The 12,473-nt window shown below is 41.3% G+C and overlaps 1 protein-coding gene across 3 annotated transcripts in view; it reads right to left on the bottom strand.

Moving 5' to 3' along the window:
• Nucleotides 1–12,473, bottom strand: part of STK39 (serine/threonine kinase 39) — a 247,466-nt gene that overhangs the window by 82,206 nt on the left and 152,787 nt on the right. For all 3 annotated transcript variants that reach the window (XM_081142428.1, XM_081142429.1, XM_081142430.1), the window contains 2 exons: nucleotides 11,586–11,648; nucleotides 9,752–9,819 (listed from right to left, as the gene is read on the bottom strand). In XM_081142428.1, coding sequence (XP_080998554.1) covers nucleotides 9,752–9,819; nucleotides 11,586–11,648 — 131 coding nt within the window. The remainder of the gene's footprint in view (nucleotides 1–9,751; nucleotides 9,820–11,585; nucleotides 11,649–12,473) is intronic.

The following is a 12,473-nucleotide window of genomic DNA, read 5'->3' as shown; positions in this document are numbered from 1 at the left end:
AGGGTCCATCACATGCTAGGCACTGTGTAAGGCTCTAAAAGCATAAAGACAATCTCTCATCTCTTGGACGGTTATGTCTCACATGTCACTTCCTCTAAGTGCAGAAAGCAGCCGGGGAGGATTTCATGAAGAATATGCACTAGAAGGAAGAACTCCAAAGAACACTGGCAAATGGAACCCTCTGTTTGTGTTCTATCATTGGCAAGCAAGTGATACTCAGGAATCACTCATTTTTGTGGCTTCAGTGCAGTGTCTTCATTGAAACACAACTCTAAGAACTCAGCCCTAACACAGGGTAGGGACACGGTGTCAGATGCTACCTAGATAATGACATCCTCTGCCGACCCGAGAGCCACAAGCAGCCCTTATAATCCCATGTGCTTTGATACTGGGCTTACTCAGTTATGTAGCTCCAGGTTTCTCAGCGTCTGAGTGCATTTCACCAAGGTCAAGATGCAATGCTAAAAGGGTTTTTTCTACTGGGCAGTTTTCTAACATTATTTTTGCACATATAAGCTTTTCTTTTTTTTTTTTTGCTTTTACATGTTGTTATACTTAAAAACTTGGAACTCTGCAAATATCAAATGATACTTTTCAAGTAATATATTTTGGTACATTCAATCTCAAAATATAAGGCAGCCATTTAAAGGATTGTGTAGATTTATACTTGTTGATATGAAAAGATACCAACGACATTACCAAATAAAAATTATAAAACACTGTGGTTAATAATACAATATTTACACAATAATTTTATTTGTTTGATTTTTAGAGAGAGAGCACAAGGGGGAAGAAAGGTGGGAGGGAGGGGGAGAGATACAGAGAAACATCGATTTGTTGTTCCACTTATTTATACATTCATTGGTTGATTCGTGTATGTGCCCTGACCAGGGAGCAAACCCACAACCATGGCATATTGGGGCAATGCTGTAACCAACTGAGCTACCTGGCCAGGGCACACAATAACATTTTAAAAATTTAGAAAAAAGACAAGAAGAATATTTATCAAGAGAGTAGGAAAGATTTTATTTCTTGTTCTTATTTTTCTTCTCTAAATTTCTAAGATAACCATATATTGCTTAAAAATAAAACCCTATACATTCCCTATTGCTGAAGGTATTTGTACTCACAAATATCTTCTTGCTCCATTGTCAGGAAAAAAAAAAAAGACATCTCACAATGAATGGTTTTTAATTCTATTTTGTTTCCCTTTACCACACTTTTTTTCTGAATATAAATATGCCTTCCTTTAGCACGCTTACCAGCAGAAAAACTGTGCATGTGTACAGGGTCTCTCACCCTATACTACCCCATATCACCTACACTTGTACTATCTCCCTGAACCGTATCAACAACATGGTTAGCATCTCCTCTAAAATATTTCAGGTATTCCTGTCATAATATTTAATGATGAGTTTATCAGAAAACACTGTTCAAAGAACATTTATGTGAAACGTGAATGAAAAGACAGGTAAATGTAACGACCCTAAAAGTATATGAGTTTCTTACTGCATTCAAAACAGAACTGCTAGAGAAGGGCCATGGGGTCAAGTGGAAAGATTGAGGACCAGCGTGTTAAACAGACCTCGGTTCAAGGCCCGTGTCTGCTCCTTCTGAGCTGCACAGCACTGGACAAATTATTGCCATGACTTTACACCTGGATCTCCTCAACCATGACATGTTAGTAGCAGTAATCATGCTGTGGAGGTTTTATGATGATTCAACAACACAAAGCGCACATGGTGCTTACCACAGTGCCTGGTACGGAGTAGGAAGGTCAGCTTTGCTAAGGACCTCGCTGACACTGAAGCCAAGATATGCAACAATGACTTTAATTCTCAGAGAAATGCAAAGAACCAAAACAGGACACTCAGAGAAATTAAGTGAAATGCCAAATATTTTTCACATACAGGAACCGTATTTCTAGGAATCTGTTGCCTACATAACCATACATGCCACTTCTGCAAAACAAACATGGTCTTATCAGAAATAATATAAGTCTGATAAGGCCCTAATCAAAGACCACTGCCTGACACTGCCCGACACTGCCCCTGGATTCAACCTAACCATCACTCTTCTCAAAATATGGATGTTGAACAAAATATACCTTGGTTACTATGGGAACAAGTACTCCAAAGGTAGCATTCAGAGAAAAGGGCTCTCACCTTCCTTTACCCATAGCTCTTCTTTTCATCTGTGTTCTTACTGCGTTTATTACTTTCTACCTCGCGTTGGAGTCATTTGTGCAGGGTCTGATCTCTCCGCCTACACGGTAAGCTCTTTGAGTGCAGAAACCCTGTCCCATTCATCTTGGGATGTTCAACAAAGACTTGCATGCACAGAAAAGCCACAATTAAGTAGTTTGCTGGGGGGAGGGGGAGGAAACACAACATGTACTTAAAAGCACTGCCACAATTGAACACTATGCCAACGCTACTTAACCTTTTGGGGAAAAGTTAATCAAGCCTTCAAACCACTTGACTAGTAAGAATATGCAATTAACCTGATTTTACAGGCTAGAGAACAAATTAAGAATTATAATCCCTCCTGAATGATGAGGATATGAATTTGAAGTCAGGCAAACTGATGTTAAAACAGTAATCAACACTGTTTTTATCGACTTCAACTTTATGAAATTATAATTTACTAAGTCAAATAATAGAAGTCAAATCAGGCAATAGAGCCATGGTAAAGGATTACCGTTAAAACAGATACCGTATTCTAAAGCCCATTTCTCCCTACAAGCAGGAAAGCTGTCCTGTTGGTCTGGGGTCTTTAACAGGACAGCGCTACCGAATAACAAGGTAAGTTCATTATGAGCAAACTGGTGGGCTATTCCATCACAGAGCATCTATGTAGGACAACAACTGGCATGGGCGCCTTCAGCAAATGGAACTAACGCACAGGGCTGAGCTGTCAAAGTATGAACAGCACCCGCCACAAAGGAATTAACAATTTAACTAAGTTCATCACGTTTCCAAATCACTGAGCCTGATTCTAAAAACATGTTTTATGTCAAATACATGACTATTCTGTTTTATGAAAAATACACTAATGGCAAAATATTGGTCCAATGTTTAGCTCAAACCAGAAACTGTATCACCATCTACTGACAGTATATAAATTCTGAGGCGACCCACCTGGTATTTTCCTCCTGAGATGAGTTGAAGAGGATTTCCTTATGTTTTACCTAACTTTATGATAGTAAGCCTTTTTTTAATAACATAGATGACATTACCATATACACAGTGGGCAAGGGAACGTTTGCAGAAAAGTACATAAAAGAAAAATCTGCATTTTTATCTCCATCCAGCATTTAACTTTAAGACCTAAGGTCTAATCCTTTCTCTCCAAACTGACATATAAAAAGCAAATTAAAAGCAAAGTTTTAAAAGCAAATTAAAACAATATTGTGGCTTTTTCAAGGAAAGAATTAGCCTCTGCCTCCTCAGTCTTTTGCCCATGACCACCAGAAATGAGTAATGGAAAAATGGAGAAACAAATACACTACTTGTAGCTACCATGTATCTGTCTTTTCTTGTGGAAGACGGTATTTTGAAAAGTAAAATATTTCCGTTCCCTACTTACAGAATGCAGGTGAGGTTTACCTGGCAACCGGGGATGGTACAGAGAGCGGGGAACACATTCCCAGCAGGTAGGTAGGAGTGGAAAATGCTATGTCAGAAAGAAAGTCAGAGTGACCTTTCCAAGAGGTGGAGGGCAGCCATCCATACAGCATTAGTTAAGAACTGATGACAGGCTGGCGTGAACTGGAGTCTACCCACTAGGCTGTGGAGCGTAATACTCATAAATGTCACGCCCTGATCGCCCCAGGGGATGAGAAAGGCGGGCGCACCGGTTCCCAGTCCGAGAGCCGCGCACTGTCTAAACCAGCAATTTGCAAGGACAGAGCGAGGGTGCATGTGTGCGTGTGTCTGTTAATACGTATGCATACACATATATCAGAATCTTGATGTGGAGGTGAAAAGAAATGAGAAGGGTACAAAAGAGGGCATGGATTTTCTAAAATCTGCTGAACACCGGCCAGAACAACCTCTCAGCTTCATCTCACACAGACTGGTTAAGGAGACAGCTTTCCTGGGCCCAGAGGTGGTACAAGGGGTCCGGAGCAAACATCACACGGGGAGTGTGGTATGAGGAAATCGTATGGCAGAGGCCAACGCTGGAGGGCAGGTTTCCGATTCTCAGTGAGCATGTAACTTTGCAGGTTCTTAGAGAAGGAAGTTGGACCTATGAGTGGGTGCTGGTGGTGAGAGGAGGGGGCAAGGAGACTGCCACCCTGCGCTAAAGAGATCAACGAGAACAATTCTATAACCATATTTGTTTACGATTTAAACAGTGATAGTAAAACCTGGGCCTGTGGGTATGCTCATAGAAGCCTCTATTTTTATTTATTTTTATTTTTGACAGTATTACAGATGTTCTCCATTCCCCGCCTTTGCCCCCCTCCACTCAGCCCATGCCCCATCTCAGGCCCTCACCACACTATTGTCTGTGTCCACGGGCTATGCACATATGCATATATGTTCTCTGGTTAATCTCTTCCCATCCCCCCACCACCCGTCCCTCTGAGATCTGCCTGTCTCTTCCATGCACCCATGTCTCTGTTCCTATTTTGTTCATCAGTTTATTTTGTTCATTAGATTCCACATATAAGTGAGATGACGTGATATTTGTCTTTCTCTGACTGGGTTATTTTGCTTAGCTTAATACTCTCTTAGGTCCATCCATGCTGTCGCAAAGGGTAAGAGCTCCTTCTATTTTTACAGTATTCCATTGTCTCTATGAATGTCTTAAATGTTGTGTTTCCGTTTCTATTACAATCAGTCACACACACATTTATGTTGAGACCTCGGGATAATGTCCTTACATTCACAATCACTATAAAGTGATCACTGGTGCAGCATGTTCATCCTACCATATTTCCCTGGTAAATTTACTCTCCACTTGCCTACACAATAGCTTACACAATATCCCCATTTATCAAACCTTGATCACCTTTTCCTTCCTCCCTCTCGAACGATGACATGCCTTATTTTACAGCAAAAACAGAAACAACACAAGAGGTCCCTACCCAAATCTACCCATCTCCTTGAACCTCTGCCCTCCACTGTGGTGGCTTCACTGTCCAATAGGTGACCTCTCAATGCTTCTAAGTCTGACATCTATGTGCACACCCAAGTATCACCCCTTCCCACCCACCGGAGGACATCAGTCTTCCGATGTCTCCTCTCATTCCGTTTGTCCTTCTATGTTGGATCATTTCCATTAACCTATAAAGAATGCTTTTTAAAAACAAAAACAAAAAACCTCCTTCACCCCATTTTCCCATTTCTCCAGTCCCTTGTATATAGCAACTTTCTAGCAAGAGCTAGATGTGCTAACAAGTTATCTAGCCTCGCTGCCTCATGTTCTCTCTTGCTACGCTCTTGCTACTCTGTTCAATCAGGCTTTTGCCCCTCTCGCTCCAATGAAACAACTCTTGCCAAGGTCAAGAATGTGCTGCATTTGGCCAGATACAATGGTGAATTGTTAGTTCCCATTGCACTTGATCTATTAATAGCTGCAGTTTTTCACTCCTCCTTTCCTGAGACACTTCCTGTCGTTCATGCGACCAGTTCTCTCCTCCGCCTCATCGGCCTCTCCTTGTCAGTCAGCTGACTGCTGCTCATGGGTGCATCACCTGAGAGTGCACCAGGCCACTTCTCTTCTTCACCTTCACCACTCCTTAGGTGACCTCACAGAATTTCATAGCTTCAAATACTGCACGTGCCGACAGTTCTCAAACTTATCTGTAGCCTAAAAATATATTTCCTTTGAAACCTAGACCCGTGCACCCCATATCATCGCACAGATATCCACTGGACAACCCAAATGTAACACGTCTGAACCTGAACTCTTGATTCTAACCCAACCCTTAACGCCAACTCTCTTCCTCATTTCAGTAAACAACAATTCCATACATCCCCTTCCCGGGTATGAATGGGATCTTTAAATACGATGGGCTGCCATTCCCATGATTAAGTTACATTTTGTGGAAAAGGTGAAGGGACTTTGAAGATGTAATTAAAGTTCCAAATTGGCTGATTCTGACTTGCTCAAAAGGGAGATTTTCCTAGGTAGAATTGGCTTACACCATCAACAGGGGGACCGAGCCCTTGGAGAAGGGAGAGGGTCTCCTGCTGCCCTTGAAAAAAGCCAAGTCTCGCTGTGAACTATCTGTGGAATGAGGTGGTCTGAAGGAGCTGAGGACCCCAAGGAATTGAATTCTGACAATACCCAGGGGAGCTTGGAAGAAAACCTCTGTCTCCAACTGAAGGTGCCTAAAGTACAGCCTTGAGACACAACAGAGAAACCACCTCAGCAGTGCCCAGATTTCCGACCTAAAGAAACTGTCAGATAGTAAATGGGTATTGTTTTAAGCCACTAAGTCTGTGGTAACTGGTTACACAGCAGTAGAAAACTGCTATGCCTTCCTCAACATAGAATACCACTCCCTACGCTTTCTATCCTCAGAGAACTGATATATCATAACATATAATATAAATATTTGAATTGTCCCTCTCCCACCTCTTTAAAATTTAAACTTCTTGAGGGCAAGAAATGTTGTCTTTTGTTTTTTCCCCCCTTGTTGCATCACAGCACCTAAAATAGCGCCATGCACATAGTAGGTGCTCAATGAATATTTATAGAAAGAAATGTATTTGCTGTTTACATTTATATCAGCACAGAGTGATCACAAAAATTTAATAGCATTTAACTTTTCATTTTCAAAGGTCGTTTCACAAGTTAAAGTACAACTGTCCTTTGAGGAGTTTAATAGTATATTCTGAGAGACGCACAAGTTCTCAAATATAAAAAACACTAATTTAAACCAAAACCTTGTAAAACTATAGGGGAAAAATGTACACAAACATATGTTCACTGAAAATAAGGTATACTAAAAATAACTTCTGTATTTTGAAGGTGCTTCTAGATGGTTTCAGGAAAATACCATTGTTATAGTATGTCTTAATTTTAGCCACACTTCTAATGGATCCTTTTATGACATCCTTCTGAATAGTTAACATTCACTAAGAGGCAGGGGAGTCAATAGAATTTGGTTGTGGTTGAGCAACTATATCATAAAATACTAGTTAATTACTAGTCACTGAGACAGTGGGCAGTTTCTAACAGATGTGAGAGGCTGTCCTACTTGAACTGTTAAACGTGTTAATCAATGTTTTAAATAAAGATATCAAAGGTTGGATATGATCACTTGCCAATCTGATAAACCAAACACTGTAACTAATATGACACACTGACAATCAAGAGTGAAATGTATGGTGGGCAGGCTGTGAGTCAAAACCAACAGATTCGTTATTATAGCGATAAATGTTAAGACAGAGAGAGTGTTAAAACACATGTTGCAGTTCAGAATTAGGCTTGATAGCCCTTTAAATAAAAAAAAAACACACAAAAAAAACCACAAAATGAGGTTTAGCCTAAGTGTTAGGTAATGCTAAATTCGCCACCAAAGCACATGGATATTTCACAAGGCAATGAAAACTTGGCCTGATTTAGAAAAAATATAGCGTGATTTGCAAAAATCACACCATCTTACTACTGTATTCCAGCCTGCTCAGACCACATGTGGAAGCCTGTACGTAAATATAGGTGCTACATTTAAATGAAACAATGTTAAACTGGAAGACAATTCCATGAAAAGAACTCTGAAGTCAAATAGGTTTTAGAGTAAATAAATTCCTTTCCTACAAGACTTTTCTTAGAATCTTTGATGTTAATGTTCCTTGTGATTTCCAAATAAGGTATGTGTGTGCATGTGCGTGTAATAGGTGGATTCCATGCGCACTGTTTCTTTACTTGTTTGAACATGGAAGCTTTCTTCATGGAGCATCTTGTAGGAGTAGTGACCTAAGCCACAAATTAGGAAAACCACCACCTAGACCCATGAGGAAAAAGATAACAGAAGCCGGTGCAGACTAAATGCCAATAAAGGTGAACCGGGATTATGAGAGGGATGTAGAACTATACTTTGAGAAGCACGGCTAGAGTTCCATGTGTTGTTTTGCCTAAGAAAAGAGAACAAGCCTTGCAAATATACAGATGGCTCTCAGAAAATGAGAAAATGCATTAGTCCTATATTGTTCTAGTACCTAGAGCAAAACGATATTTGAAGGTAAGGCTTGAAATATGCATTTCAACACACTCAAGAGACTTTTATTCAGAGAGACTGACAGTTGCTCTGAGGGCCAGAATTTGATCCCATAAGAGCCCAGAACAGGAGGGTTAGTTGAATCTTCAGGAGGAAGATGAACTATCACAATGAACGCTTTTCGGGTCCACAGGGGTGATAGTGGAGAAAGAGTGAGCTGAAGGATGTGCAGAGGCCCGGTAAATATCCAGCAGGGACACTAAAGAAAGATTCCTGCATAAACCAAGTAGGAGGCCGGATGACTAGATTCTAAAGGCCACTTCCATCACCGCACACTCAGTGGACTAGACTGTGACCTTCACAGCCTCGCTCATCCCAGTATCTCAATGACAAACACAGAGCCCAGCAGAGTTCTCATAAATATAGGTGGACTGAAAGAATAAATGAGCAACTGAAAAATAAATGACAGGAGTACCTGGTCCTAAAATCAAATGAGAAGAGAATGAACTACTTCACTCTTCGGGGATTGCAAAATACACTAATTGTGACTCATAATCAAGGCTACTTTCAAATGCAAGGAAAGCAGCTTTGTGGCGATTTCACTTCTTGACTGGGAATCAACCCTGAGTTAAATCACACCAAGGGTTGCTGTGAGGGTCCCCTGGTAGGCATGTGAGAATGTGCTGCAGGTTGTAAATGGCCATCAGAAGGAAGGGGTGATTATGGCAACGATAATCTACCCTGACAGACTAAGATAACGCAGAGGGCTGGAAACTAACCTTGAAAATAAACCTGCTTTTTACAGCCACAGCTCTGCAAATGATCCATTAAGCCATGTGCTTTATGTGTTTAATTGTCAAAGGGAGAACACGTGTAACTTATGTTAAAGCACCTTCAAAAATGTGACCGTATTCTGATTGACCTGGTAAATCAAGCTGTTTACAATTAAGTTTAAGCAGATTTCTTTAGTCTTGAGACACCAAATTCTTAGCAAAGAATATACACTGAGATGAACCTTAAAATTAGAAGTCCTTGAAATAGAAAGAGCTTCCATTCACTAGATACAAAGACTGTACTGCTGGGGCACCATATTTGTATCCATTTCCGAGAAGACTGAGGGCTCTTTCAAAATAGATATGTCATTTCTCCACAGTGGCTGATCACACCTGCCACTGAAAAATGTTCTGAGCAGGCAACTTGTCGTACAAGCACGGCTTATTTCTGACAGAGACCGACTGCTGAAGTGTGAAAGAAACTCATTAAAAATCTCTTACTGTGATCTTGCATTGTAAAAAAGAAAAAAGAAAGACTCAAGAATGAAAAGGCAAGGAAAAGAAAACTTAATGAAGGGTGCACTGAGCCCGCAGACACACTCAGATGGTGCTTTTCTTTCTTGCCGTTTCTCAGTAAGCGTCTAGAAGAGAGCAATTAGTCCCAGGAATACAGCGTACATTGGCTGTTTCGGGAAATCAGGTAAGTTAGCAATCTCATTTTATGCTAATACTAGGAAAAGTTCATGAAGATCAGAATATTGTGCTATAGGAAACACAATGCAGAATGAACGACATCACTTACCTTAATCTTAAAACGAGGTTCACGGCGCAAGAAGCTTCTCTGTAGTCCTCATTAGCATTGGGTAGGCCCTTTAGAAGCAAAACAGCAAACAGTGTTATAAACTCAGGGAACAAAGTCATGACATCCCTTGATTCATACATACAGCCCTTTCTTTCTGGAAATTTCAAAACTACATCTTCATATGTGCTGGTCTCATTTAGCCACATGTCACCTCTGTGTGGGGGCTGGAATGAGGCTTCATTCCCATCACAGCTGTGAACACTGATATTTCATACAGGAAGCCTCAGCATAGCATGAGCCCTGTAAACAACTGGTTTAAGTTGCAACAAGTCCAAAGAAGGTGGCTCAGCCATCTAATCAGGCACCTTGCAACGGGAGCCCCGGACTGTTCCCCACTGGGCCGTGGTGATGCACAAAGATTTCTTTGGGCACCTTCAACCTTAGGATGCAGAGGAAGGTGGAACCGAGCAGATCAGGCTGTTTATCTTTCCTGCCTTTCTCCCCTCAAGCCTATTTCCTTGAATACAGGTCACCAATCACGATGTCTCTACTACAGAGCCTATCCCTACTCCTATGAATCCCTGGGCATGAATAGACCTTCCTGCTAAGAGAAGAAAAATAAGGGATTTCAGGTCAAGCCTTGGCTCGGCCGCTGACCAGCTGTGGAACTGTGGGCAAGTCATTCTCTGAACCGATTTTTCCACCTACAAAATGTGGATAAACGCGTGCCTCAAAGGTTGCTGGGAGAACAAAATAATCTATATGAAAATTAGGCATAAACTGCAACACGTTATACAACACCAGCTATCCCAACCCCTTTTCCTGTTGACTCTCTTTGCCTTCTGCCTCATTATGCCTAACTTGCCGTTCATCATCCAACGGATCCCTACAGTTTATCTCCAGGTGTTTTAATGAGTTGCCTGACACAATGCAAAGACCTAAACGGAACCCTGTCCCTGCCTCTAACCAGTCGTGTGACCACTTAACCGCTGCAGATCTCTGCTTCCTCGGCTATAAAATAAGGGCCACGGACCGGATGTCTGACCTCACACAGGCTTCCTGTAACCATAAAATCCCACTCTGTCTCCTCAGTACACAGCTGATTCATAAAACACTGATCAGGTAGGAGGGAAATCAGTTTAAATGGATATGCAAACTTTGGGGGGAAATTTGTGATTCCTAAAGCTAGGGAGGCTTGCTGGTCTAAGCAGTGTGAGCTCAGAGGGCTTGCCCATGAATTCCACAGCGAGACAGAAAGGGCGCCCGCGCTCCGGCCCCTTGCCATCGCTCCTCACTGTCTGCTCGGCACTCTTCCCCTGCGCCCAGCACAGCTCGTGGCACACATCTTAGGTCATATGATGTTTCATATAAATGCATTTCATAGTCACTGAACTATTATTTTTACAAGGTAAGTTGCAGAGATAAACTGGCCCATAAAATTCAATGATAAAAGAATTATGAACACAGGTTATAGAAATCCAACTAGGAGCAAAAAAGAAAAGCATCAATTAACTAAAGTGTTTTGTGGCTGGAGTCTAACAGAACGGTGAGTCATTTTCTTTCCTTTTCTCATTTCACACAGTACCAGCAATTTCAGAGGCAGTCTGGTAATCAATTCTTGCTCTTGAACCCATCATTTAAAGGTTGGAGGCCCTGAAAATCACGGTCAATAGTGACAGTATTCTTTTCTCCATACCCATTAAAAACAGAGAGTTTACAAGCCCCCGATTTGGAATCACTACCCTGAAATTGTCTCTCTCTCTAAAGTGTTCATTTTTCTAAAAAATCTGTTCACAGAGCGTCTCAAACATAAATGACTGGCGGAGAAACATACCTGAGAGTCCTGCACAGAAAGGGACTGTATCTGCTCGGGGATGCTGCTGGCATTCACCGCAATCTGTTAAGAGAGCCACCGTTACAGCACTTAAGGAAACCAAAATGAGACATTAGGGTCAGTGTGGCTACATGAAGTCCCAATTACCAGAGGCAAACATTTTCAATAATTTAAGTAATTTTAAAGCAGTAGCTCCCAAAGTGTGACCCTTTCACTCTCTGCATTGGAATTACCTAGGACATATATTAAAGGTTCCTGGACCCCACCCAGACTAATTCCGAATTTCATGGAGACTGGAAAGAACTGGATCTTTAACAAGTGCCCTGGGGGCTGATCTTCCGCTCCTACAGAACCACTGAGCTAAAGTGAAAGATATGGGCTAGTTGATATGTTAAACTCAGTAACAGAAAGATGCCCCAGGACTCTTTTTCTTCTCCCATAATTTCATCTAAAGTGAAGGGCCTCCTAATGAAAGGATGTTAGAATTAGTAAAACCTGCCCCTTTCATGATTACTGTGAACAATTTATTCGCTGGATTTCAAAAATATAAAAGGGTGGTTTGGTTTTGAAAACATTTTCTCGAACAGAAATGCCAGAGTGACAGGCTCTATATTTCTCTCAAAGTTGGAAACCTGACCCTAATGTGATACCCAAAATATTCTGGCCTCAAGTCCTGCTTTGGTGAACTCTGCCCTGAACAAAAATTGAAAGACAAAAAAACTCAAAGAGGAACAGCAATGAAAAAGAATGAAAAGGCGTTTCCATTTCTAAACTTACTATCAATTCTTTGTACCACAAGCTTTCTAAAGGTTAAGGGCATAGAACTCTTACTCTCTGTGCTTCCTCAAAAATAACTATGTCAGTAATGAAGTAGTAGGGGAAAGGGTC

The sequence above is a fragment of the Miniopterus schreibersii genome (assembly GCF_964146895.1).
Source record: "Miniopterus schreibersii genome assembly, chromosome: 7".
Taxonomy (NCBI): Eukaryota; Metazoa; Chordata; class Mammalia; order Chiroptera; family Miniopteridae; genus Miniopterus; species Miniopterus schreibersii.
This window is presented reverse-complemented; position numbering and strand designations above follow the sequence as displayed.